The following is a 26,716-nucleotide window of genomic DNA, read 5'->3' as shown; positions in this document are numbered from 1 at the left end:
AAGGAACTACCAATAAAAATATTTTTTTAAATAATTGATATTTTGTATAAATAACCGGTTAAATTTATATTAATGAATTGTAATAAATAATCAATAATGATTACAAACGAACAATTCTAGTTGATATTTCATAAGACTAAATTCAGGCTTAGAAATGAAAATTCAAAAACAGTACAATCTTTCCATTTTGAACTTAGAGATTCTGTTGAGAAATTTCATAAAATAATAGTGAAAATGAGCATTCTTATTTTTGTCATATTTGAGACAGGGAGAAAGGGAGAAACGTAAATGTGTATGCAATACTACAAGTAAAGCGAAAAATATACATACATTATAAAAAGGAAAGATGTGAAAATGGAATTTCTTTAATTTCGTTGAAAAGTTCAATTTACTAACATGTTTGACTTATCTTAACATAAATCAAACCAAACCAATTTCCTAATCTCATAATTAGAATACTGGCAGTATTTATACAAGATCGTGAATGATTGTATGCAAGCAACATCGATGAATGCATAGATACAGTAATTGATCTGAACTTGAAAAACCTGAAAATATTCTAATGCACATTGATCTTTTCATCATATTGTGAAAAATATAATAATTTTTAAAGTGGAAATCATCAAAAATATTTTCATAAAAAAATACCTGAAATTATAATTATCAGTTTTGACTAGCATTGCTTGTAATTGTGTGGCTAATAGCATCACTAAAATGGCAGTCATGGCATTATAGCATTGAAGTATGTTGTTATTCAAGTAAGTGGCAGTTACTCGAGATCTAATGAATAGAGTAGTCATTGATTCAAGTGGCAGGTGGAAAGGATAATAGATGGCGTATGTTATTGTTAAAACTTCAGCAAAACAAACGTGTGTTTGTATTGGAATAAGTGGCCGTTATTTGAGATCATGTGATAGACTAGTAATTGATTCAAGTAGCAGACAGACAGAATACTATATTTATAAGTTATTTTTCACATTTTGGGAGTGAACAAATTTCGCATATTTGTTCTTGCTTGTTAGGCACAAGAAATAAATGTAGAAATATATCGCAAAGCCATGTCTGGATTAGTGTCAAAGCTATTACCTACTAGTAAATACCTTCGGGTTTTTTAAGTAATCTTTCCACTCAAAAGTGTATCAAAATGGGAAATAAAATTTACTTACCTAATTTTACTTAACAAAACGAAGAACACCCGTTTAAACCCATAAGTTTAAATCACAAATACAGAGATTCTTAACACTACCTTCATTAAACAATTTAACAACATAATATTTGTTGATTCAATTAACACTTCAAATCCATTAACATATTCAACTAACGTCGTCTCGTCCAGTCGCTTTCTTTCTCGCTCTATCTCTCCCTAACATACACATGCGCAAACGCATTACACGTACACATCATTCATTCCGTAGCACTTACAAAAACATTGTTCATTTACTTCATTTATTACAAAGAGGATGTAATTTGTTTTGAACGATAAATTAGCATATACACGCTTATAGCACTTGGTGAAACATAAAATCAATCCATTTACGAGAACAAATCTGCAACAGCATAAAAACAGCAGTTTCATTGATATCTTTTTTATAACAAAATTGATTGGATACATAAGTGATCAGTTGCAATAAGATGAGTAATGACTTAAATTGTTCAAACACGTGCTACCTTGGTGAATACTAGCCACACGCCCAGAGCAATCTATTACTCTGTCGACTGAGCTTTGAGCTAGTTAGCCAAGTTCCTAAGCAAGATTCATAGGAGGGCAGTGATTTGAACTTATAATAACAATGAACACATATTATTATAGATGATATGCATATAGAGTTGTTTGTTTCCTTTTACAAAGGAAAACTATTGTATCTCTGTTGTCAAAACGCTATTAAGATTGGCAGTTTATTTAAACATATGTTTGATTGCTACTAAATATGATTTGTATCACAAAAGCATTATCAACATCGGTAAATTCAGTAACAAAGCATTTCTGCGATACTGATTTCAGAAGATCATATTTCTTTTTCAGGGAAGTATTAAAATCAATTATGTAAATTCAATTCAATGTTAGAGTAAAACTAAACGCTACACGACCATTTTTATAAAGATTGTAGAAAAGACACGATTGGGTAGCACCTTTGATCCGAGTCTTATAGAGTGTACATAATAAACGCAATTGAAGTCAGATTTGATCTATACCCTTATCTACACAATGAACAATTTTGAATGGGTTGATAATTTCAATAATTTCTTCGTTTGTTCAAAATACGAACATTCATACAGATAATATGAAACGAATGTCAGCGCGCGTAAACTTGATTATACTCCTCCTTAAAAACATTTTTTAAAGCAGCATTTTTATCGTGCACTAATATAGTCAGTGAAGTGATATAATTAAAAACAAATCTTACTGTAACAAATTAAATATTGAAAAAAACGACATCAAAGGTTTTATATATAACATAACACCCATACATACATACATCCATCTAGGTCACGTTACCATTTAATTTACATACAAATTTTCACTCTATCTTTCACACACTCATTTTAATAAATTGGAATCATACCTTTTTAAATATCTCAACAGAATTATTTTGTAAATGTTTGCCTAATTACGTAATACCGTTCTCCTTTGAAACATAAATATAAATGTATATTATCATTTGCGGGACTTTAAACATTTTAGTCCATTATTCGTTGATTTATAACAAAAGTAATTGATCTAAAATAAACCGATTCAATTTTTCATCTGAAATGAATCAATGATTTTTCAAAAGTTAAAATAACTAATATTGACTACTTATTACATTTTTGTATATAATATATAAATAAAATGAGATCACGTATCTTAGTAATGATGCAATTGATGCACAACAAAAATTTATTATCTTTTATATCAAATATACTTTATAATTGAGATTCGTTAAACGAGATTTTGTTTCCTTCGAATGTTTTTTTTACATTTCAATCAGGTCTATCAATAGTATCTTTTTGAGGACAAAACATTTTCCGGATCTGACCAAACTTGAAAAAGGTTGTGATGTAAATAGGGAGTCAAATATGTTTTATTGTCCGGAACATTTGGTCTTTGGTCTTACATTGTCTCTTTTGTTATATGCAGACCCTCTTTATGTAAGACATCTTCAGCTATTATATGATGTTTTAAATATCATAACAATGTATTTCTACAATAAAAAACCACTAGTACAACCTAAAATATTCTAACGTCAACGCTGGCACATTGTTACATAGGCATATATTTGGCTATGGAATTGTTCAGATGTCACTGAATCCCTGCTGAAAGCACTAATGTTTTCTTCCGTGGTGGAAACTAATTGGTGTTAACGTGTTATACTGCAGTATAGCAGTAATGATGATTTTTTAAGGAACTCTGACAACAGAATTTTCATTTTACCAATTTTAGGGGGAATGATTAAAGCCAGAGTTACTATCATCATTAGGTTTGTCTTTAGACAGTATATATATTCCATAAGTGATCTCGTGTACTAGATCATCATTAAAGAACAGGTTTTTTTGATTCGATGACGCAGCTAACTGAACCTTGGACTTACTCTTTGTCGAGCTTTGATTGGTGTTTCTATTTTTAGACTTCGGAGTATCATTACAATACAAGCATTCAAAATTGAATTTAACATCATCATCGCAGCACTCAAGGCTTGTGAACTTCTTGATTGTGAATATAGATTTTGAATATTCAATATCCGATATTTCATTGTTAACCTTACAGGTTATATCACCTTTCTCAGACTCGTATATCACATTTTGAAAGTCAAGATTTGACATAGATTCATTATCATCTTCGTTACCGTTATTCGGGTTAGGATTATCTGTCGACATATTTTATCATAACCTGACCTGTGCACTTTACTCTTTAAATTTTGAATTTTTCTAAATTCGATCATTTCATTTCATTATTTTGAACACAGTAACAGGAATAGATTAGATTAGTGCGACATTAACTCTAAACCCTCATATAGGCTGCATGATAACGTCCGAGGTCAGCATCTGTCTCTGGCTTTGCCATTCATCTCCACTATCTTCAGCGGGTTTCCATTGGGTCGTCGGTTTCACGGCCTCGCGAAGCCGCTGCAATAGGTTAACAAAACTTATTTCAACATGTATCATTCATAAATTCATAATAATAGGTATGGTTATATATACCAATTAGGTAGTTTTTGTATTTTTTTCTTTACGGTTGCGTAATCTTTATTGAATTATTAGGTCAATGATAATCAACACACCACTTTGGTTTTTTTAATACTGACTATGGACTATTAAATCCTTTGAAAAATCCTTGCTCTAAAGTTGACAATCGTAACAATTACAAAATCTTAATGTTTAAAAGTTTTTAGCCTCATCTAAAACCAATAACGGAAGATTATAAGAATATTCAACATATAAAACTTACATCTAGAAGGGAACCACGCCCATCATATAGTGTCCAGATGGCGCTGAAGGGTATAGGGATGAGAGGGGCAATGGCAATGATCCATCCAATACCTATAGACCAATCAGGATAGGCGTTCTTTCCATACGATACTACCTTGTGTTGAGATACGCTGATCAACCACAACACCTGGAACAACCATAACAATAGGAACTTCATTTCTCAGAAATCAGATATGAAGGTAAGCTTAATGGGACAATTCAGTGAGGCTAATTCGGTTACATAACCACGAAGCAAAACATGACATAAAGGAATTGTTCTACATTCCTTATGAAACATATAATAAGAAAAATTGACAAATTCCACGACATTTTTAAGTGTTTTGATTGATATCGTTGAAATATCAAATCGTTGCTCCATACGATTAAGCAGGTAAAACACGTACACTGTACCCATACCCGAGCCAAAGTTATGCACGTTAAACAAATGCAATATATAACCACAACGGCCAGGGTTCGGCATACAATACATCCGACAACTATGTGTAATGGAGGACAGTAAGATAGTTTGAACATTTCACACACATTTCACTACAGTGGGCTTTTCTGGCATATCACAGTAAAACCAACTTCTCTAATTTGTCTTAAAACTTTCTGTCCCCTGGCCAAGACACACCAAAGTCTGTAAAAGTGGTAGTTTCTGCTCCTGCTTAGCGCTCAGCAAAAAGGGAGTGGGACGACTGGTTCGCCCGTTGTCAGTATAATGTGACCGGGTGGGGTGTGTTGCTTGGTGTCTTCGGCGGCATGCTTCAGTGATATAGCACTATAAAAAGGGCAAAAGTTCCACTATACAAGAAGACACAACATGAATATACCGCAGTCTCCCGAAACACGCACCTCGCACAACATACAAGCAACACACCGCATACATGGGAGGCCGTCCTTACATGACCATAGCTGTTAATAGGACGTTAATTAATCAAACAAACAAACAAACAAGTATTAAAACTGGTTTGTTTCCAAATATATGTGCAAATTTTAATGTACACTTAGACTGGATTGTCCCTTGAAGAACTATCAAATCAGTATATTTGATTTATCATTCTTTGACTTGATGATTTTGAACTTCTATTACTTAGCAACTAAACCGTAAATGCATGTAGTTACTGTGTGTGAAATGAAACGCTTTCCATATTGACGCTAATTCAGTCCCAGTAACTTAATAAAGAACAAGACGCTTGCTCTTCCGAAGCATTTGGTGTAATTTCTTTTTACGTTTGCACTTGTCATCTCTCTTGTGCGTTTTGTTGTCAACGTCTGGAGATTAAAGTATGGTTTCATATCCATATACATTGAACATGTATTAAATGTCATTATGCTTTGTCTGATATTAATCGAAATATGAATAGTACAAAAATAAAAACATTAAAAGTAATACGGATTTTAAAGATATATATTAAGTTGTACTTACCAAGACCATTACGGGAGTGATCACCAGCCAAAAAGCCTTCCACCCTGGACATGGTTTGTACCCCAACATCATCTCGATGTCTTTATATAAGCGATTCACTCCTGTGTAAATGATATAATACATTTTAAAAAGACGTCGAACATTTTCAGTATATGTTTTTTATTGTCGTTCTTGTAGTTTTTCGTGAATTAATATTTGTTGATTTCGTATTGTAATAAGTGAATTTCCTGTATAATAAAACTTCCTTTAATAAAATTGAAGTCCGTGATTTCAGCGTTTTTTATTTTGCTTTTTTTCTATTTACGCTAAAATAACACGTTATCACTTTCTAAATTGCATGATATGTATAATTAGAAGGTCTTTGTACGACTTACCATAGAAATAAGCTAATACAGTAACTTCCAGGAAAGCTAGGAACATGGTAGATATACTGGCCACATACCAATCCACTAGTTGTAATACGTACATGCCTCCCTGTAGATAGAAAAATAACGTTAGCATAGCTTAACCACAGTTTTGTTCGTGTATGATTATTATGTTTTCCCTTTCTAAATAGCCATATTGCATGTATCTTTGCATAATTAATTATTTTTATTCCATTATTCTTATTTATTTACTTTTTGAATCATATGGTTATTATTTCAAATCAGATTCTCAAACACGCTTTACTCACCTGAGTTACAAAGACGAGACCGATAATAAAGGTGAGAAGGTTAAGGAAAGCCATAGTGAGTGTCTCGTGGTCTCTGAATATCTTAAATCTGTCCATCAATCCTACAGCAACAAGCTGTATGTGTACAATCTACAAATAAAACATACAGAAATATGTAAAGTAAACATTCTACGGGAAACATAAAAAAATCCACTTTATTCAAACAAAGCAGAGAACATAACCAAAGGGATATTATCGTTTTGTCGCAAGTCTTGATGTAGTGTCATTGGCCTTATGATGCACAAATGACTATGATGTAGCTAGTGATAAATACTTATATATGGCATAATGATTTTGTGATTAAACTATATTACGGACATGTAACTATAGCTCTAGATGATTATTAAATTTTTATATTATATTTCAAAAACCTAAAATTGCATAATAAACATTATAATGTATTATTTTTATTTATGTTGATTCTCACCTGGCTGTCCAGACCAACTGTAAACAACATGATGAAGAAGAGAACGGACCAAAGTTGTGGTAGTGGAAGTGTTGACAGAGCCTCAGGGTAGACCATGAACGCTATACCAGGACCTGTAGTGATACAAAATACAAAATATAGCTCAAGTGATCATAAACTACAGTAGACCATGAACGATATACCAGGACCTTTAGTGATACAAAATATAGTTAAGGTGATCCTCAACTACAGTAGACCATGAACGCTATACCAGGACCTGTAGTGATACAAAATATAGCTCACGTGATCCTCAACTACAGTAGACCATGAACGCTATACCAGGACCTGTAGTGATACAAAATACAAAATATAGCTCAAAAGATCATTAACTACAGTAGACCATGAACGATATACCAGGACCTGTAGTGATACAAAATATAGTTAAGGTAATCCTCAACTACAGTAGACCATGAACGCTATCCAGGATCTGTAGTGATACAAAATATAGTTAAGGTAATCCTCAACTACAGTAGACCATGAACGCTATCCAGGATCTGTAGTGATACAAAATACAAAATATAGTTCAGGTGATCCTCAACTACAGTAGACCATGAACGCTATACCAGGACCTGTAGTGATACAAAATATAGTTCAGGTGATCCTCAACTACAGTAGACCATGATACAAAATACAAAATATAGTTCAGGTGATCCTCAACTACAGAAGACCATGAACGCTATACCAGGACCTGTAGCGATACAAAATACAAAAAATAGTTCAGTTGATCCTCAACTACAGAAGACCATGAACGCTATACCAGGACCCGTAGTGATACAAACTGTAATTCAGGTGATCCTCAAATACAGTAGACCATGAACGCTATAACAGGACCTGTAGTGATACAAAATATAGTTCAGGTGATCCTCAATTACAGTAGAAAATGAACGCTATAACAGGACCTGTAGTGATACAAAATTTAGTTCAGGTGATTCTCAACTACAATAAACCATGAACGCTATATCAGGACCAGTAGTGATACAAAATATAGTTCATGTGATTCTCAACTACTGTAAACCATGAACACTATATCAGGACCTGTAGTGATACAAAATATAGTTCAGGTCAACCTCAACTACAGTAGACCATGAACGCTATACCAGGATCTGTAGTGATACAAAATATAGTTCATGTGATCCTCAACTACAGTAGACAATGAACGCTATAACAGGACCTGTAGTGATACAAAATTTAGTTCAGGTGAACCTCAACTACAGTAGACCATGAACGCTATACCAGGACCCGTAGTGATACAAACTGTAGTTCAGGTGATCCTCAAATACAGTAGACCATGAACGCTATACCAGGATCTGTAGTGATACAAAATATAGTTCAGGTGATCCTAAACTACAGTAGACCATGAACGCTATACCAGGACCCGTAGTGATACAAACTGTAGTTCAGGTGATCCTCAAATACAGTAGACCATGAACGCTATACCAGGACCTGTAGTGAAACAAAATATAGTTCAGGTGAACCTCAACTACAGTAGACCATGATAGCTATACCAGGATCTGTAGTGATACAAAATATAGTTCATGTGATCCTCAATTACAGTAGACCATGAACGCTATACCAGGAACCGTAAAGATACAAAATATAGCTCAGATGAACATCGACTTATTGGTACTTTTGGAATCATGTTTGATATGATTCGTCATTTATTCTTACGAGATAACTGATATAGGCGTTGTTTGATATCCAATCCTATTGACATTTACCATTTTCATCTTTAAACTATTTGGAAAATAGGGAATCGGGATACTAAAACTTAACTTTCATTATCTAACTAGTTTCCAAAATCGAACACACAACCAACACACGTATATACACTTCAAGTTGTCCTTGAATATGCTAAACTGTTGATAAAACGTTAGGTACAATAAAACCAATCCAGTCTTATTGATAAGCTTCGTTAGCATTACACACATACAATTGATTAATCCAACAGAAAAAAAACATTGCGCTCTTCTCGTGTGTGTGTGTTCACGAGTCAGGTAACCTTGTATGTAAGTTCAATGTCCTAGAATATCATATATAACTGTATATGACCTTTTGTGTGGCCTTCAGCCAACTGCTTATGATATATGGATAAGAGGATGGTCATAACTACGTTAGTCTTGTCTAGAAAATAATGAAGTGTCATGGTAATCATATACAATAATCAACTGCTTTATCGAACAACACTCAATTATTCATTAAACCTAAGCTTTATTATCACCAGCACATACATAGCCTTATAAGTATTACGTCAATCGTCCCTCTTCTTACCTTGCTCAACGACTTTCTCAATATCGACGCCGGCCTGGTTAGCCATGTAGCCCAGAGTCACAAAGATGGTACAGCCGGCAAACATGCTAGTCACAGCATCCAGTACTGGCACGATCATGGCGTCCCTAAAACGACAGTGTTTAGTTAAGCAATATTGTCAGATAATACAAAACTAAATAAATCATGACAAATTTTCCCATGATTTGCAAAGCTACGAATTAAAATTCGAAAAATGTTAATTTTCAAAGTAGATTTATTCGTTTGTCATAAGTCGATTTTGGAACTTAATTTGAAATAGGACAGTCATTTGATATTGGTTAAGAATGTGAAAGTGTATTGGCACACTTGATCTTATGACTATTAAGACTAATGCTATCACTTCACATTTATCAAGAGGAATAAGCTAGATATGTAACTATGCCATTCCATATGTCTTCAATGTCTTATAATTTAGATAAACTAGGGCCAGAAAGGAATAAGAAAGGTCCCAACAAATCTCCAACTTACTGTACCTTGATTAGCATTTTTGTACTTGTAGTTTTGTAATATGTTTTTACTAATTACTATTCTGTTTGCATAATAAAGAAGACTTATCTCGCTCAACGAGATTATCATTATTAACGGTTAGGGACATTTGGTTACCTATAGTGATTATTGCTGAACTTGTTGAAGCTAGCTAGACCGATAAGGGCACCCATTCCTATACTGGCAGAGAAGAACGTCTGTACAGCTGCGTCCACCCATACCTGAAACACAAAGCATATATCCTTTATTTACGTCAATACAATCTGTCATATCCTCATAAATACACACTACGAAATGATCGAAATGAATGCTGCACGAGTGTAATTTGATAATATGCTTATTAAAAAACTTTAGGTATCATTTAAGTAATACATTAATATAAATGTTCATAAATAGAGCTATTATGCATACAGACAATTACAGTGTAGTAATCTCTGGATCTTAATTGCTGTCTGAAGATGCTCTGAAATGTTTTAAATCACTAAACAGCTGTGTAAGTAACATTTCAGTGTTTGTTGTCGTCCTTGAATGTAGAGTACGGATACATTTGTTTAAAAATGATATAGTCTAATATTGCTCAATTAAATAGAATAAGGTACGCTACATTAGTGTGTTTTAGTATATTTACATTATAATCCAATAGGCGCTCCCATCTCGGTACCAAGTAGAATTTGAGTCCATCAATGGCTCCGGGAAGGAATAGACCTCTGATGAGTAGGGTCAGTAAAAAGAGGTAGGGGACAGTGGCCGCTACGTACATCACCTAAGCAAAAGAAAAATACATCAGTAATAACAATAAGTTAAGTCCTGGGATCTCGGTAAAATCTTGATTCTACGACAACATAGCGAATAATTGAATGGAACCAGCAAAACATATGTCAGAACCGTTAATATTATTACTTATATTGAAATATTTCCAAAAATATAAAAATACATAGCGTGTCCTTAATATTCAATGTCGTTAGCCTGGATAAGTTACGCACGACGCTTGATTGAAACTCATATGAACCAGCTAATAGTAATGTACAGTGCGTCTAAATTATGCGTTTCTGAATCTGGAACTTATTCGCTGGGTCTAAAATTGGCGTAACTCTGGTTTTTAGAATATTTATGTTCAATATGTGTTAATTTTCGCTGGTGTTTTGAATTTGTGTTCCGTATCAAATTGCGAATATAGCGGAATGTAAACCCCCGTGACATAAAAAACAATATATTAGACACCATATTCTGCTTCCCGTTTTCGATATACTCCAAAATTTTAATCATTTATAAATTCATAATATCAAAGAATGTACATCGATATTGAAAAAAACTTCTGAGTATATATGTATGACGTCATACTGACCTTGCCAGAAGATTTGATGCCCTTGGCCAGACAGAGGAAGACGGTGATAGAGGTCGCTAGTAGACAAAGCACCAACTGCCAGCGGATGGAACCCAGATCTTCTATACTGTCGGTCAACTCCAAAACATGACGCCTATAGAAAAGTAATAGATCGTGTTACAAAATACACTTTATAATTATTGTATAAGAATTGACAGTTGTGTTTGTTAAGGAAGTCTTATTAAACAGTATTTATACTGTATTTAACAGTAATTGATAAATGGTACACTATTTATTACTTCAGAAACATACAATACTTATTCTGCGAATAAAAGTTGTCTTTTTTATGTAATCAATAACTTCTCGAACCCTTTACTTTAAAGCATGAACTACCGGTAATCTCCCCATCTATCAATTCCGAAATTGACAGTAAGATTTAAAGAATAAAAACCCATCACTCTTGAAACAATAGTTATTGAAATACCTACAGCATATCTGTGTCATTTTACACATAAAACCTTTAGCAACGGATGTTACAACGCTAGAATTAATCGCTGATTAAAATATAAACTACCTTTTTTTGGAGGGGGGGTTTCAAAAACCGATGTACGTAATTTTTAAGTACACATAATTGTGGATATTGATCGCTTTTCATAAAGTTAGCATTTAGCATGATGGTGATAATTATTCACTTCAAGTTTTCGTATGAAATATCATTCAAAGGCGAGTATATTGTGTACTTGCCAAGGTAACTTGTGTATTCATTAATTGGCGTTGGCTTTTGCCTTGTGTGAGGACAAGTTCACTAGGGTCATGGACCAGCTGTCTTGCATTACAACGACAAGGCCAGTGGAATTTTCCTCAGACATATATCGGTGTTATGGTCTCGGTACGAGAAGATAATACCAAGATTAAGAGGTAGACTCAATCTGTAGCAGATTTAAAAAAAATAACAATACAGGTAAAAACCAGGTAGGACATTGTCGGTTTGTAGCCTTGTTAACACTGATCCCAAATGGCTTTGATCTTGTTGGTATTCTCCCCATGAATCGGATTAGTATTATTGACCTTCTGTTTTGGTATTAACCTTAGAACGGCGGTGAACACCATACCATAAACATACGTCAGTGAGAGTGATTTAAAAGTTATATGGAGAAACGCCAACAATAATGTTTCCGTGTTTAATTGCTGTTTTGCATAGTGACGTAACATGAAATTGCATCACATGCATAAATTTACATTGTTGAGGCCCATTTGGTCTATTGAAGTCTAATTCAGCACGATCACTATTACATCTGCATCATGGACCATTTATGTTTGTATTCGAAAGTCATGCGTTTACTCATCAAAACCACTTAATAGTTTAGTTTGCGTCTAATTTATCATTTGAATATTTCCCACCAAGGTAATGGCCAAAGACAGATAAAAACTGGAATTAATATTTTCATTAAAAGCATTGACACATTGGCCCTTAAGGATGTACACCTCTGAAAAGTCAAAATTTTCTTGCATTAAACTTTTTTTTCTCATAAAGATTTTTGGAAAAAGGAGTTACAACATATGTCCGTGTGCTCGTTTTTGAGCTTTTGTCACTCAAAGACACCTAGTTGACAAAATATTGGATTTATGGGAATTTTGCCGTTTTGACCATATAAGATAGAGATTAAAGCCATAATTTCCTAATGAGGTGTTTGATATGTATGAATGTTTGTAGAATTCATTTGCTAGTAGTCTTCTTTAAAAATATACCAGTTTTGATCAATTAGATTAATACTTTTTCTCAGAATAACAACATATGCTACCCCTACCCCTTATTTTTGTACTACAAAATCACCATTTTCAGCCATTTCAGCCAAATTTAACCCTTTATAGAAAAAGTTCTGGTATTGAACTTTTGTTATTATTTTGCATATCAATAGGGAAACGGTTGTTCTTTCTAAATTAGGAAGAAAAATTGGCGGTCCGTGTGCTTACTCTTTTGCCCCATTTGAATTTTTGTTATTTTTCAGCATTTTAGAGTAAAAAATAAAAGTGCCCAAATTACCATTAAATGTAAAAATAAAGTCACAAAATTGTATCGTTTCACATATTAATGCTCAATATTTTAATTACTACGAACCTAGTAACGATTTGCAGCAAAAATTAGCTAAATACAGCTAAAAATGCTTGCGCAGTAATGATTTAAGTAAAAACAATTTCTGTAAAATTGGTATAACTGTGGCTCTACTTGAAGCGAAAAAAGACACAATTTCAAAATGGCCGCCAAATGGGCCATTTCTTAAAATAGAAATGTAATTTTTTGACAAAATTTGCATCTGGCAACTCACTACAGATACTTATAAATTATATTTGAAAATCTCATAACTTCTTTGATCTATGTTGAAACGAGACTTCAACGGGACTGAAACCTCAGAAGAATACATCCTTAACATCACTGAAACGTCACAGATAGACTAAAGTGTTTTTATCAATGACTGAACCCTGTTTGGTCGGTTTTTTCTGCTGTGCTAACTGACGTTAGATACAATGTATTGTATATTAGGAGCCAACTATTAATCGCAATAGCTTAATTCCGTCTTTTCTTCAAATAACGATTTGTTCAATGCTATCAAATTTCATCATTGATCATTATAAAGTTTAACTAATAAATTATAATACATGTAATCGAACCGTAAGCGTGAATTCTTCCCGCCCGTGAAATATGCGAAATAAAATGACAAGCGAGAAAAGTGTCTTTACAGTTATATAATGATTAACATACTCCCAGAATTCCTCGGGCGGTGTTTTCGCTGTGATGTTGGTACCGTTGACCATGACGGTCATGGCGGAAGCGAAGGTCCCGTTCATTGTTCTGTTCAATGTTTCATTAAGGCTGGAGTTAGCTCCCCTGATGTAGCACGCGGCGGTGTTCCAGCTGTTTTCGCAAGTGGCCCAGGGAAGTGTTGCGGAGAATGACATTCCGAAGTAATACAGCGTCCAGGCAATGATGACTCCATAGTAAATTCCTATCAGCCACGTCAGTGTGATCATACCATACCCAATACCTGTAAATATCAGAATGATCATTGATCAAATGGCATTGTCATCTTCCAAACAGAAGTCTTTGATTATGGGAAATCTCTAAAGGTGATCCTCAATATTCCGATAAGTGTCGTCATATCCACCGCTGAACTATGTCATATGTATATTGAGGATACCGTTAGCATACAGAGATGTCTTTTGAAGATTTCAGATCGCCCAAAGTCAATCTACTGTATTATCTGTTGTTGCATATAAAACCTTCGGTTGAGTTATATTATGAAATAGTCCAGGGGTCGATATAACGTCACTGATAGTAACCCCTTAATATCGAGAATAAAAGCAAGTGATCTAAATACCTATAGTAGATAAAATGAAAGAAAGTTTCTTTTATGATTTTGCCATTTCACGAGTCTTTACTCAAAAATTGATTCTGTGTAGTAATATATAAATGCTTTTTCATTAAGTCAATATTCGTAAAATACTACAGGTGAAAACAGTGAATGAGACATTTAACATTCAGGTCACGAAGCAAACGAAATCTTCAACATAAAAATTAACCAGCTGACACGAGTGCGTAAGTATATATGGAAAAAAGTAAGAAAATACCATCGATAAATTAATAATATGAGAACATTTAAAAAAAACAATAATAATGGTAACGAAACGCATGTAGAATGTTTATTTGTCATTTGAAGTAATGACATGTCAGTTACTGCTGTTTGAAACACGTTTAAATATATCGAAGTACTTTATGATCTGTGATAGAACATTCTATCATGTACCTAGACAGTTAATATTCTAATATTCTAATTCTATACATCATGACCAGACTGAAGTTTAACATTCATTTCTATGTCACATCTGTTACATACAACCTAACTATACACTTTTATCGTGGCAAATATCACCCCTAGCTTGGTTACTAAATCTTGTTTAGTAACTCCAGTAATAAGACCCGTCCTACAACATGCAATTAAATATATGTGATACATACGACGTTGTACTTTTGTAATAAGTAGCACAGACTCACTAAGATACATAAACTCTAGTCGGTAGTTGACACAGATTGTGATTAATTCGTGATAATTCACACACAAATGTCTTGGTAGAAATGACAAATGTCCAAACAAGAAACAAAGGTTATTTTTTCCTAAAATGAATAATATCTTAATAGCTCATACCACGTGACATATAAGTATACGAGAATGTTCATGTCCTTTAAGAAATGTCTTGAAATATTAACGATAATGAGTTCATAATTTTTTACCTCAACTTAAAAACCATTGTTATGAACAAGTATCAAATGTTCTCGGATAACTTTGATGAGGACAGTATGTATAAAAACAATTAAAACCATGGTCACCTAGTTCATAACGATCTAAAGAAAAAAAATGATTAATAGAAATAATAGGGCACGGTGTCACAGATGATGGAGATAATAATTGACACGATGAAAGCTACCTACCAAAAGGTTACATGTTTCAGTCATCGACATGATTTTTATTTATTCTTGCTGCCGAATGTGTTTTAATAACCTTTGTTCTGTCAAGGCATGCGTTAGTAGCGAATGTTACTAATGTATTGTTTTAACAATCAAAATATTTCAGCCCTAATTTTCAGAAGCGTGATGGAATAATTTTCAATTTTAAATGTTTTAAACTCAACCTTCTCGAAATATTGCGTCGGTTGTAATAATATCAAGTCAATAAGAACGTCATTAAAATTTTGTTTGCCTACAATCGTATTTGAAGTGTTATATTACCTCTGTTTATTAATATTTTAATTAATATTTAGAAAGAATCCAAGACAACGTTGATAAAACGTATTACATTTGTATTTCAAGAATTTTCATGTCTGAATATTCCAGAAAATAAACTATTTCTGCTTTTACATTTTCGTTTTGTTTTATTTAATTTTGTCAACCGACACTTATTCACAATAAATGACAAATGATAAATACAACCAACACATATAACCGACATTTCTTACCCCTGAACAGTGGACAGCATTCCCATATTTTCCCGGGTCCCAAGTTGGAGTATTGCGCATACGTGAACTGAAGGAACACTTCCGGTAGACCGATGAGAAACAGGAAGATGAAGTAAGGAATCAGGAAAGCGCCTGGAAAATAAAATAAAGTGTCGTCGATTTTCTGTCCAATAACTTCATCTAAGCATCACCTGAACATCAATAAGGTTAGTATGTAGCAATATTTGATGTTGTATTAACTATTCTGAAAATATCATATGTACCCTACGCTATATGTTTTCCTTTTTAATCTTCGCATTAAATATCAAGTTGTATTTCTATACAGGACGGATTTTAAAGTTTTGGGGTAATTCACCTTAAGTCAATTTTATCTTTTACCTATTTTTTTAAGAATTTGTTTATATTGTTTTTGTAATTCAACCATTCTAATAGGTCTACAGAGTTAACGATGTCAGCTTCACAGACTTCATTCTCCGTGTAAAACTAGCTATCTGAAATTTAGGCCAATGTTAATTAATTCGTAATTAATACATGGCTCGATTTTAAGAAGAAATATTGCGTCGTATGACTGCAATATTGATCATTTAACGACATATTCGTTTTCAATACATATTACTTAGTATTGTTGTATCATTTCATTGGCTCTCAACACACCACCGAAAATGCTTACAATAAATCAATACATTAATACACATAGAACTTAGCAGGAAATATTTTTACATTGATGACAGAATACACGATTAATAATGTTTAACATATCAATTTTTATTTTGCTAACCATAAGACCATACGTCTTCAACCTGATGGATATCAGTTCGTGCAGACAACTTCTTTAAATTACATTAGATATGTCTGGAACGCACTAAATCACTACTAAAATCACTAATATCCGAATCCACCTCTAATTAAACACTTAAAAGTTTGGATTTGAATTTGAATTTTTAAAATTTTCACTGCATGTATTTATGTGTTTATTTCATTTGTATACTTGAGAGCGTGTTTACTCAAGTTCTTAATGTATTTTAAACCTTCCTTAATATTCTAATTCTATACATAATGACCAAATCTTTAACTTAAACTTTCATACATCGTAACCAATCTTTAACTTAAACGTTCCATACATCATAAAAAATCTTTAACTTAAACTTCCCTTCCTTACTTCAAAATTAATCTTTAACTTAAATTCACCATACTCTTTTATTTACAGTCTCCATACTTTTTCCTTTCAAAATTTTCCGTCGTGTGAAGCAGCCATAGCTATACACCTACAATTACTACTGTGGTAATTAATCCTGTATTGCATGTGTTAACTCTCCCTCCCACACTCCCAGACGTGTTTTATGATACCAAGCACTAATATTATGCAACTAGCACACCCTCATCCTTACCACTTCACAACTTTCACTTTCTTATACACGATATTTCTCTCCTGAGTGTGTAATCCTACACAGTTATTGATTTTCACACAAACCGTCACCTTCCCCTCACCTTTTCTCGCCTAACTTCATTTCTTTCCCTCCATAACCTAGTGTCTATTCTGTATAACAATGTCAGCGCTATTGATATATAGCCAACATATCCTATTCTTCAGCTGATAACATTCATTTTCTTAGAAAATGTTTTTTCCTCGTGTTTTTTTCCCAAACATCTGTCACTTTTCATATATTGTTTTATATTTCCTTCACGTATTCTTCCATATCCATCCTCCCGGACCCCCACCTTCTCATTCCACTCACATCGTCCCCCTCCCCAACCCAATACCCCAATAGACCCCCTGCCTCACTATTGCGGTAATTGTGCGACCTAATGACCTTTGCTTGTGTATAATATATAATACAAACGTACCATCCCTCTGATATACATTATACACTGTTCTTGTGATGGAGAACTAATGTGTTTCTACCAAACATGTGGAACCAGACACGACGTAGCAACCACTCAACCAGTTTCTACATCATTTGCATACACATCTATCATGCACGTTCTTGCTACTCTCTATGTCTGTCCATTCCACCTTGCATCCAGTCATTTTGTAAATATTGGCAGATTTTCCACAACCACTACTTGGAACAAAATCTCCAATCTGATCTAGATTCATCGTCTGCTCAGAGAAAAGGAGCTATGGAAGCTATTCTAAAAATACCCACTGTCTGATAGTGAATGCTAAAATAAATTCTGCCTGCCGGCATGAAATGCAAGGAATGTGGTGTTAACATGGATTGTCATAAACTATCGAAAATAGAATGAAAACATTACAATGCTAACATGCATTTGAATTGTTATCATATTACAGATACTATGACATATTTTTATGGAAGAAACGCCGTAATAGTATTGTTTACCAGAATAAAATCGTCAATAATGCGCTACCATTACTGATTAACTATACATATATAGTGGAAAATTGGCACATATCTTAATACTGGAATTGTAAACATGTCTTGTAAACAAGTTTTTATGGCAATGTGGTTGACTCAACATCTCGATTACTGTATCATAGAGTATAAAATTACCGAAACATTTTTTCTTGAACTGTATTAATCATTATTTGCATCAGTTAAAATTCTTATCATAAACGAATTATGAAATAAAAGACATATATGATAATTCCATATCGATTGAAAACTGCATAGCTAAAACATCGTCATCGACACAGTCGTCAATGTCAAATGTCAAGTTATATTGTGGATTTTTTTATATCTATTAGTATAAAGAGTCGGATAATGGCAACAGTAACAATTGTACATAATAATATTGCAGAAAGTTGGTATACATTTGCTGAAGAGCAGCACAAAAATAGCAAGGACATGATATGTCATAGTTTTCCATAGTCAAACGAATACTACAATGCAAGTATTTGCAGCATCAACTAATACAGCTCACACTTTATAAGCCTTCTACTTGTTTTGGTGGTAATTATAATACTTTAGATGATTATCTATGAGAACTCTTAGGGAAATTATATATTCTACACATACATTCACTAATTAAAATATACTAAAGGTTAAAGTAAAACTTGTTCATGGTAATTAAGTATGTACGCTTATACGTTAAAATGAAGCTTATAGAGGTAATACAACTAAGTACTAATGAGTACCGGATTTCAACGTTTCAACATTTTCTTCAGTGTTGTGGTACTGTGACCCGGTCTACATTTACCAAATATACTTATAGAAATGTCACACCCGTTTTCTTACGTGGGCAGAAAAGAGCTTTGTATGAATGCTTTATACACAGTATATAATTGATCCGCTACGTCAACGCTACTCCTTGTTTACAAAAGGTCAAATATTTCGATAGCATGCCTGAACAAATGAAGTTGTGAACACCTTACGTTTGGTATATATCAATGAAGTTGTGAACACCTTACGTTTGGTATATATCAAATATTTCACATTGATATTGGTCCAATTCACATAAAACAACATACATATGGTCCCGCGAGTTGACTCCGAAATGACTTTAGCTTGAACGAAAATTTTAATAACAAAGAGTGCTTAAAAATGGCTTGATACCTTAGTCGAGTACAATCATTGGTCTAGTTCTCGGTCAAATATAGAGAAATCCAGTATAATCATCCATGATAGTTTCCAGTGTTACATAACAACGTGTAATGCTCGTTGATCAGGGTATTGATTTTTTCTCTGACTAAGACAAAACACGAATGATTTCACGACTTTGTTGTACATATTACAATATTTTGTAAATAAATACGAACTTGATTTTATCTTTTCTCTATGTTGAATGAAAAACAATTCATGAATTTTTCCTAAATAAACTCATTTAGAAGAATTATTATATCTTCTTTTCCACGTGGTTCGATTATATACATGTATAGTTATTTTCAGGCGCCAAAACAAGACACATGTTTTGTGTTGTAACTAAACAATAACAAACAGATTTTACTCACCTCCACCATTTTTATAACAGATGTAGGGAAATCTCCATATATTTCCCAATCCGACGGTCAGTCCGATACAGGAGAATATGAATTCGAACCAATTGTTCCAGTTTCCTCTTCCCTGCTTCGCCATCACTGCTGTTCGGTCTCACTGTATAGAACAGAATATGGAAATTTACCGGGCCGGCTTTCATTTCCGGTACAAGGTCATTGCCATGGATATTTATATCACGCGCAGCAGCATTAATTCTATATCAACTTATACAAGTAATATATAAATATACATATTAATAGTTGATATGTTGAAACATAATCTGTTTTAGCAGTAATGTTGTCATGTATTTATGTTTATTTGATACCAATGGCGTAGGTGTTCGTAAGAGAGTGTGTTCAATGAAACGTGTAAGAGTAAATTAAAGTCTTTTAACACATGTGTAAGCAAGATCAGTCAGTATTTACCAGACCATGCTTAAGCTGTGTCACCCACAGCTGTATATTACCATATCATTAGCTGTGAAGTATTTATTTTGCTTTTCAACGTGATGCTTTCATACAAAAATGAAATTAATATTAAATAAAATTTCTAAAAATGAAATGAAGTCACGGTCTCTCTACTTAATTAGGTGATTAACTTGCTCAAACTAATTATGTATATGTGTAGATCATGATGCAGACTAATGGGTAGTGTGTAAAATGTGGGATAGCGTGTGGGTTGCGTGTGATGAGGTTACTATAGTATAGACCTATTGTAACAGATACATCGCACAGCTACTGCATATGTGTATACACATAGACCGTGTGTCTCTGTATGATGAAATAGTACGCACGTGTGTCTTTGTATTATGAAAAAGTACGCATAGGTGTCTTTATATGATGGAATTGTACGCACATGTGTCTTTGAATGATGAAATGCATATAGAGTGAGTACCGCAGCTTAATTTGTGTATTTAGGCTAATGTATAAAGATGGTTACACATATTATACATATATATCCCTTGCTATTTATTTCGATATTATTAATATATGTGAAATTAGATATTTCTTGTTGGTTTTTTTTTTCGATATTTAAAATACATGAAATGAGATATTCCTTGTTTTTTTATTTCGATATTAAAAATGTAAGATAATTATAGATCGATAAAATATTAAGAATACTGAAACAAAAAGCAGTAATTAGATGAGTATATGAAGCTTTAAATCGTTGGTACTTTAAATAAAACTAACTTTTTGAATCCATGTAAGCTTTCCAAGCTTTCACTATATTATCGAAACAGCTCAAAAAAATTATGTTTCTTTTTTTTCTGTGGCAATTTCACGTAATACAACTGTACATCTTCCTCATCAGCAGTGATAACTGATCGGATATCTTTTGAACGTAAAACATACAAGTAAACGTAAGTATAATGTTACTACCTTTATAATTATGATGACAACAGCTGGTCTGTCCCGGGATCTATGCTGTAATAAGTAATGACATTCAATGATTAATGAAAAGTACAATAAACTGACATAGTAGAACGTTAATTTCCACGTAGATTTCCATGTCGTCATTTAAAGCCCGTATGTTTAATGTCTCTACACTGTTCTTCGTATTTAGCCTGTTTCAAAATACTCCCTAACAAAGAATTGTTCTCAAAACGCAATTTGGTATTGCTTCAGTAGATGCACTGTCCGTTAGCTATTAGGTACTATGCTAATTAATCAGTTCATACAAGGTTTAATGAAATCTATAACTTCAGGTGTATAATGTTTATGACGCAGGACATTATTATTCTTGCTTGTCTGATAGTGCATTAATATATTACCTATACTAACTACGTGTTGTCACAGTTAATAAATGTCATATAATTATGTGTAATATGAATTGTATATTACACACGTTTGTAAATACATGTTAGATGACCTACTCTAAACAATGTAAACATGGCTTGCATATTTCAAAATATTGATTTCGTCATTTAAAAAAAATACATGAGCATTTGTGTTATAGATCATGTTATTGTGTATATTTCGAAACAATAACGGTTTATTGCTAACAGATGTCCGGTGTGTATTGTATGAACGTATTTTTACATCTTTTACATCTTTCATATGCAGTAACCGATACAAAGCGTGGTAATACACTAATATACACAAAACAAATAATGTTAACATTTTCAACCAATATAACATAAATTAATCCAAAATCACATAAACAGTTCCAAATTAAAACTGCAAATTTAAAAAAACAACATGACAATTCAAAATATCTACCATAGTAACAAAAAACGCATCACAATTAAATCTCCATAATGCCATCAACAAATTAAAACAACCATTTAAAAAAATAGAACAACGATCCAGTCCCCATGTTAACACAGTTACCAATCACAGAATGATTTCTAAACATCTAATATTACTATCATGTATAGTGTCAGTCACACAATACGGATTTAGTATGAAATTCAAGTTTTCAACGAAAACAACAAACATCTGTAACACACCCGTGATGTAAATACTAAATAGGCATAATACTGCTTCACTGTAAATATAACTATACAACGTTGATAGAGATACTAAACGTGACGAAACTTTGATGTGATACAGCTGGTTCGCCCATCCAGAATCTAGTACAACATATTATTTACAAAATATCTGTTTACCTTCTAGGTCATGGAGTCCAATTCGCTTTTATCGCGTCCTTCGATGCAGGATTGTTCCTAGTTATGCGAACTTTTTTTTTAGTTATCTTGTATAACATTTGCGCTCTATAAATAAATGTTATTAAAATTGTCGCACGAGTCGTCAGCACGTGACCGCATAAATTAATTATTTGAAATTATGCAAATTATCACAGTGCTGGTATATATAAGTAATTCAATCAGAAATGCGGGAGGAAAGACCAGGATGAATTAATGCGGATTAATTCATTTTTCTCTATTTTCTCTGTATTAACTGTGGATATAGTGTAACGGCTGAAAGTACTTATTTTCACGTTATAACATGTTATCGCAAAAACGACTTAAACATGTGAGTAATAACTTTAAACCTCGAGTGCTGGAGGATTACGACAACTTCGACCAATTAAATAGAGCAGGAAGTAATCACAAAAGGTTCAGGTGCATTGTATTTCAATTGGAATGTGCTGATCTGTTATAGTGCATGTAACGGAATCGTTGTTCTACAGTTTAAACAAATGAAAACATTAGAATTAGTAGTATCGTTCGACTGCTGATATAGTCGATTAGAATAATACAGTGTTTGTTAATGATGTTGGACATACACTGTAGGTTGCTAGAGAAAAATCGAAACTAGGGACAAATTAATTAAAATGAAAATATTTAGCATTTGATTCGAAATATCCATGATTCCATAAATTTCAATAATTTAACACGCAAACATAATAATGTGCGGTTTTTGTTTTCGACAGATTCACCATAACAATGAATTGTATGTGGCTGAATTTCGTTGACTACATTTCACTATATAGACCCTGTTTCATCTTATCCTTTTATATAGAGTTCCTCTACTAAACATTGACTGAAGGAAAATATACAGAAATTAAAGATGATTGCTATGACTTACATGTGTAATGATCTCCTACAGATAGGTACAAGGTAAGGAAACATTGATGGAATCGAGACCAGCTATATAATAAAGCTCATTTAGCGTAAATAAAGAACATTATAAGAGCTTAATCGAATTTGAGAGAGTAATGATGCTTAAAAGTGTAAGCCTGAATATACGGTAGATATATAGTTTTCATTTGAAAAACCTTGTTTCCACGAGCAATATCATGGTAGCCTTGAATATTTTTATTCTTTTCAAAATGTATCTTAAGATCTTCATTTTAAAAATCGTTCAGAGTCAATATTTCTTCACATGAATAAAAAAAAATCACGTGAAATTCAAATGAAGAAATATTGCCTATGTGTATTGAAGTCATAATATGCACGACTGGAGATTGGTGTTAATGACTTAGGAAGCTCTTCTCTGAGATCATCTGGTTTTATCATTTTTGTACTTCAGGAGTCTCAGTTAAGACCTACTTCTACTTACATTTTGCCATGTGTGCTTGCTTATTTTTACCATTGTTCAATACTGTGTGCATTTCGTATTGTTTATTTTTTGTGTATGTTAATGTGTATTAAATTGAGTTTGTTCATTGTAGCTTGATCATTTGTTATTCGCTATTTTTCAGACAGCACATTATGCTCTTGTAAGAACGGTTGATATTCCGGGTGGGCAACAATGACGAATTAGGAACAAACGACTGAGAGTTAAGCCTTGATATTGACATGATATTACCCAAATAATTTGGTATATATTGCAGCAAAAATTCAGCCAGAAGGGTAATGTAGGCACACAATTATTAAAAATTTATTGACGTTAACGATTACATAAACATACATGTATTTCTACCTGGATGTTGTCATATCGATGTGTTCCACGAACAACTGTTTACGTCTGTCTTGTGATTCAGAACAAATCCTATCAGATTGAACCGCATCAGTTGACGTACATTCTTAATCTATCAAGAAATTATGGATTTCGAAAAAAAACCCAGATTTTTATGTGGTTAGGAGTTATTATTTTTGAATAAGAAATGATAAAAAACATTTTTTAAACAAACTCCACGTGATACTTTTTTTTTTATTTTTAAATGTGTAGCTGGTAAAGCTGAGGTTTCAATAACTGCCCACGCTCCGATTTTTCCAAATTTTGCAGTGTTAAAATAATAGATAACTATACATAAAACTAAAAAGTTAGTGAAAGAATTTTTTAACTAGCCTATATACTATAAAATCAGTCCGTTTTTATTCTTGCATTTTCCCTAACAGTACAAAAAAGCTTAACAATAATATTAACTTTTGGATGAAACAAGTAGTTTCTTATCAATATCAGAAATCACATAACTATAGGAAAGAAATATATTTTCGTTAGCAACTCCAAATCAAAAGATACAAATTAAGGTTATCCCTTATTGAATTAAAAATGATAAAAGAGGGAAACAGTTACGTGTGATTTTCTTATAAAACATGTTTAATCTAAAAAGAATACCAGTACCACAAAGGTTACAATCTTATCTTTAACAAATCAGGGGGCCTTTATATCGTTACTATGACAAAATAAATTTCAAGCAATCAGAGGCCTCCATTTTGTTTCCATGGCAACCAATCTTTTTGAAAGTGATACCATGTTATTCAGCATACTTCATAACCCCTACATACCAATTTTCACTTAATTATGACATCATTCAAACTTCAGCCAAATAGAGGCTTCCGTTTTGTTACCATGGCAACCAATACTTTCAAAGGTGTTACCATGATATTTAGCATGTAAAACTATTACTCTACACTAATTTTCACTTACATTGGAAAAAGAATCATAAACTTGAAATGTATAGCTTAGTATGTAGTGTGTAAAAGTTAGTACGTAGGTATCCTAACAAAGAAGTGGTCCGTTGCTACATGCACTCTCTATTTTCAAATCACCCACTCAAAAAACTGTTTTCCCGGATTTTAATTTCGAAACTTATTTACAGGTATTTTTAATGTGTGGTAAAAGTGTGGACAAAACCCGTAACAAGGTGAAATGAGATGACAAAGAGCAATGTTTCATTTTCGTTTTTTCCCAAAAGTGTAAATTTTTCGTAAAAAATGATTTTCAATACCTAATTAAAACACTATGTATATAATGGTGGCAGCGGGATATCGAAATGTAAATCGTCTTTAATGGAAAAATGTTACGGGAAATTTTCAGGAAATATAATACATTACACACCTTACTCAATATTGTAATGCAATTATCACAAGGTACAAATTTTCATGAAATGTCGGATGAGTGCTCGCAAATCATTGTAAAAAAGTATATAAGAATCCCTATTGTAAGGATAATTAAGAATTTAACTAGCCACGTATATGTCAAAAATAAAGAAAAGGCAAAATAATGCAGAAAAGGCAAAATAAAGTGTGTTACAGTCGATAACCGATTGATTAATTCCGTTAGTATAAATTAAAATAAACACATGCACTGTGTTATTTGTATGTTACTATATACTAGAGCTATATGTCTACCCACCTTCAATATGAGTGAACAAATGAGGGAGTTTAAGTGTGATTTATCGTTTATATATGGATTGGTTCAACCAATCGATAAAGCGCATTTTATTCACTGCTGTTATATTCATTTTATGAATAAAATGTATGACGCAAACATGTTCAACCAATCATAATGCAGTATAAACACACACCCATATGCTATGCTCTAATTAACTAAACATTAAGTTGTCTAGCCTGTACCTGAGAGCAGTCGAGAAGCATACCCTTCACATTTGTGATGTAAGCTCTGCATATCGTTTGTCCAATAATTTTGTATAATGAATATGGTCAAATATATGAAGCATTTCAATTCAAGTACAAAAGTGAATCTAAAATGCAGTCTTCTCTAACCGACATACAATAAATGTGTTTTGTGTATTATATCCGATCTGATTCAAATTATACTTGTAATTCCGCTCCCATTACGATACTCTACGTTACGTTATCAATCTTCACAAGTTGGAGGAAATAAAGATATTCATTCATTCATTCATTCAATGCTTGAAGCGGAACTTAGAGTATCGTAGTGGGAGCGGAATTACAAATCTAATTTTA

The 26,716-nt window shown here is 32.9% G+C and overlaps 1 protein-coding gene and 1 long non-coding RNA gene across 3 annotated transcripts in view; one reads left to right on the top strand and one right to left on the bottom strand.

Moving 5' to 3' along the window:
• Positions 1-205: 205 nt before the first annotated feature.
• Positions 206-26,158, bottom strand: LOC138321014 (sodium- and chloride-dependent taurine transporter-like). Of its 2 annotated transcripts, none has more exons than XM_069264402.1 (15): positions 26,142-26,158; positions 21,495-21,539; positions 20,091-20,232; positions 16,181-16,312; positions 13,932-14,214; positions 11,192-11,324; positions 10,475-10,609; positions 9,964-10,067; positions 9,322-9,446; positions 7,015-7,127; positions 6,549-6,677; positions 6,250-6,349; positions 5,876-5,976; positions 4,427-4,594; positions 206-4,104 (listed from the first exon to the last, which is right to left on the bottom strand). In XM_069264402.1, the coding sequence occupies exons 3-15, from the start codon at positions 20,212-20,214 to the stop codon at positions 3,988-3,990; spliced, it is 1,764 nt and encodes a 587-aa protein (XP_069120503.1). In that variant the 5' UTR covers positions 20,215-20,232; positions 21,495-21,539; positions 26,142-26,158; the 3' UTR covers positions 206-3,987. The 2 variants fall into 2 exon arrangements, with proteins under 2 accessions (XP_069120503.1, XP_069120495.1); XM_069264394.1 differs by lacking the exon at positions 26,142-26,158 and adding an exon at positions 22,724-22,837.
• The window catches only part of LOC138321033 (uncharacterized), a 22,608-nt gene continuing 12,165 nt past the window's right edge, over positions 16,274-26,716 (top strand). Inside the window, exon 1 of the long non-coding RNA XR_011208273.1 lies at positions 16,274-16,386. This is a non-coding gene — a long non-coding RNA (uncharacterized lncRNA). The remainder of the gene's footprint in view (positions 16,387-26,716) is intronic.

The sequence above is a fragment of the Argopecten irradians genome, chromosome 1 (genome assembly GCF_041381155.1).
Source record: "Argopecten irradians isolate NY chromosome 1, Ai_NY, whole genome shotgun sequence".
Classification (NCBI taxonomy): domain Eukaryota; kingdom Metazoa; phylum Mollusca; class Bivalvia; order Pectinida; family Pectinidae; genus Argopecten; species Argopecten irradians.
This window is presented reverse-complemented; position numbering and strand designations above follow the sequence as displayed.

What these genes read in the sequence shown, in the direction of transcription:
- LOC138321014 (XM_069264402.1), bottom strand. Translation starts at nt 20,214, where the DNA reads ATGGCGAAGCAGGGAAGAGGAAACTGGAACAATTGGTTCGAATTCATA. An exon ending in CCGCCCGAGGAATTCTGGGA is followed by an intron (nt 11,325 to 13,931) that starts GTATGTTAATCA and finishes ACTTTTCTATAG; the next exon opens with GCGTCATGTTTTGGAGTTGA. An exon ending in AGCGCCTATTGGATTATAAT is followed by an intron (nt 10,068 to 10,474) that starts GTAAATATACTA and finishes TTTGTGTTTCAG; the next exon opens with GTATGGGTGGACGCAGCTGT.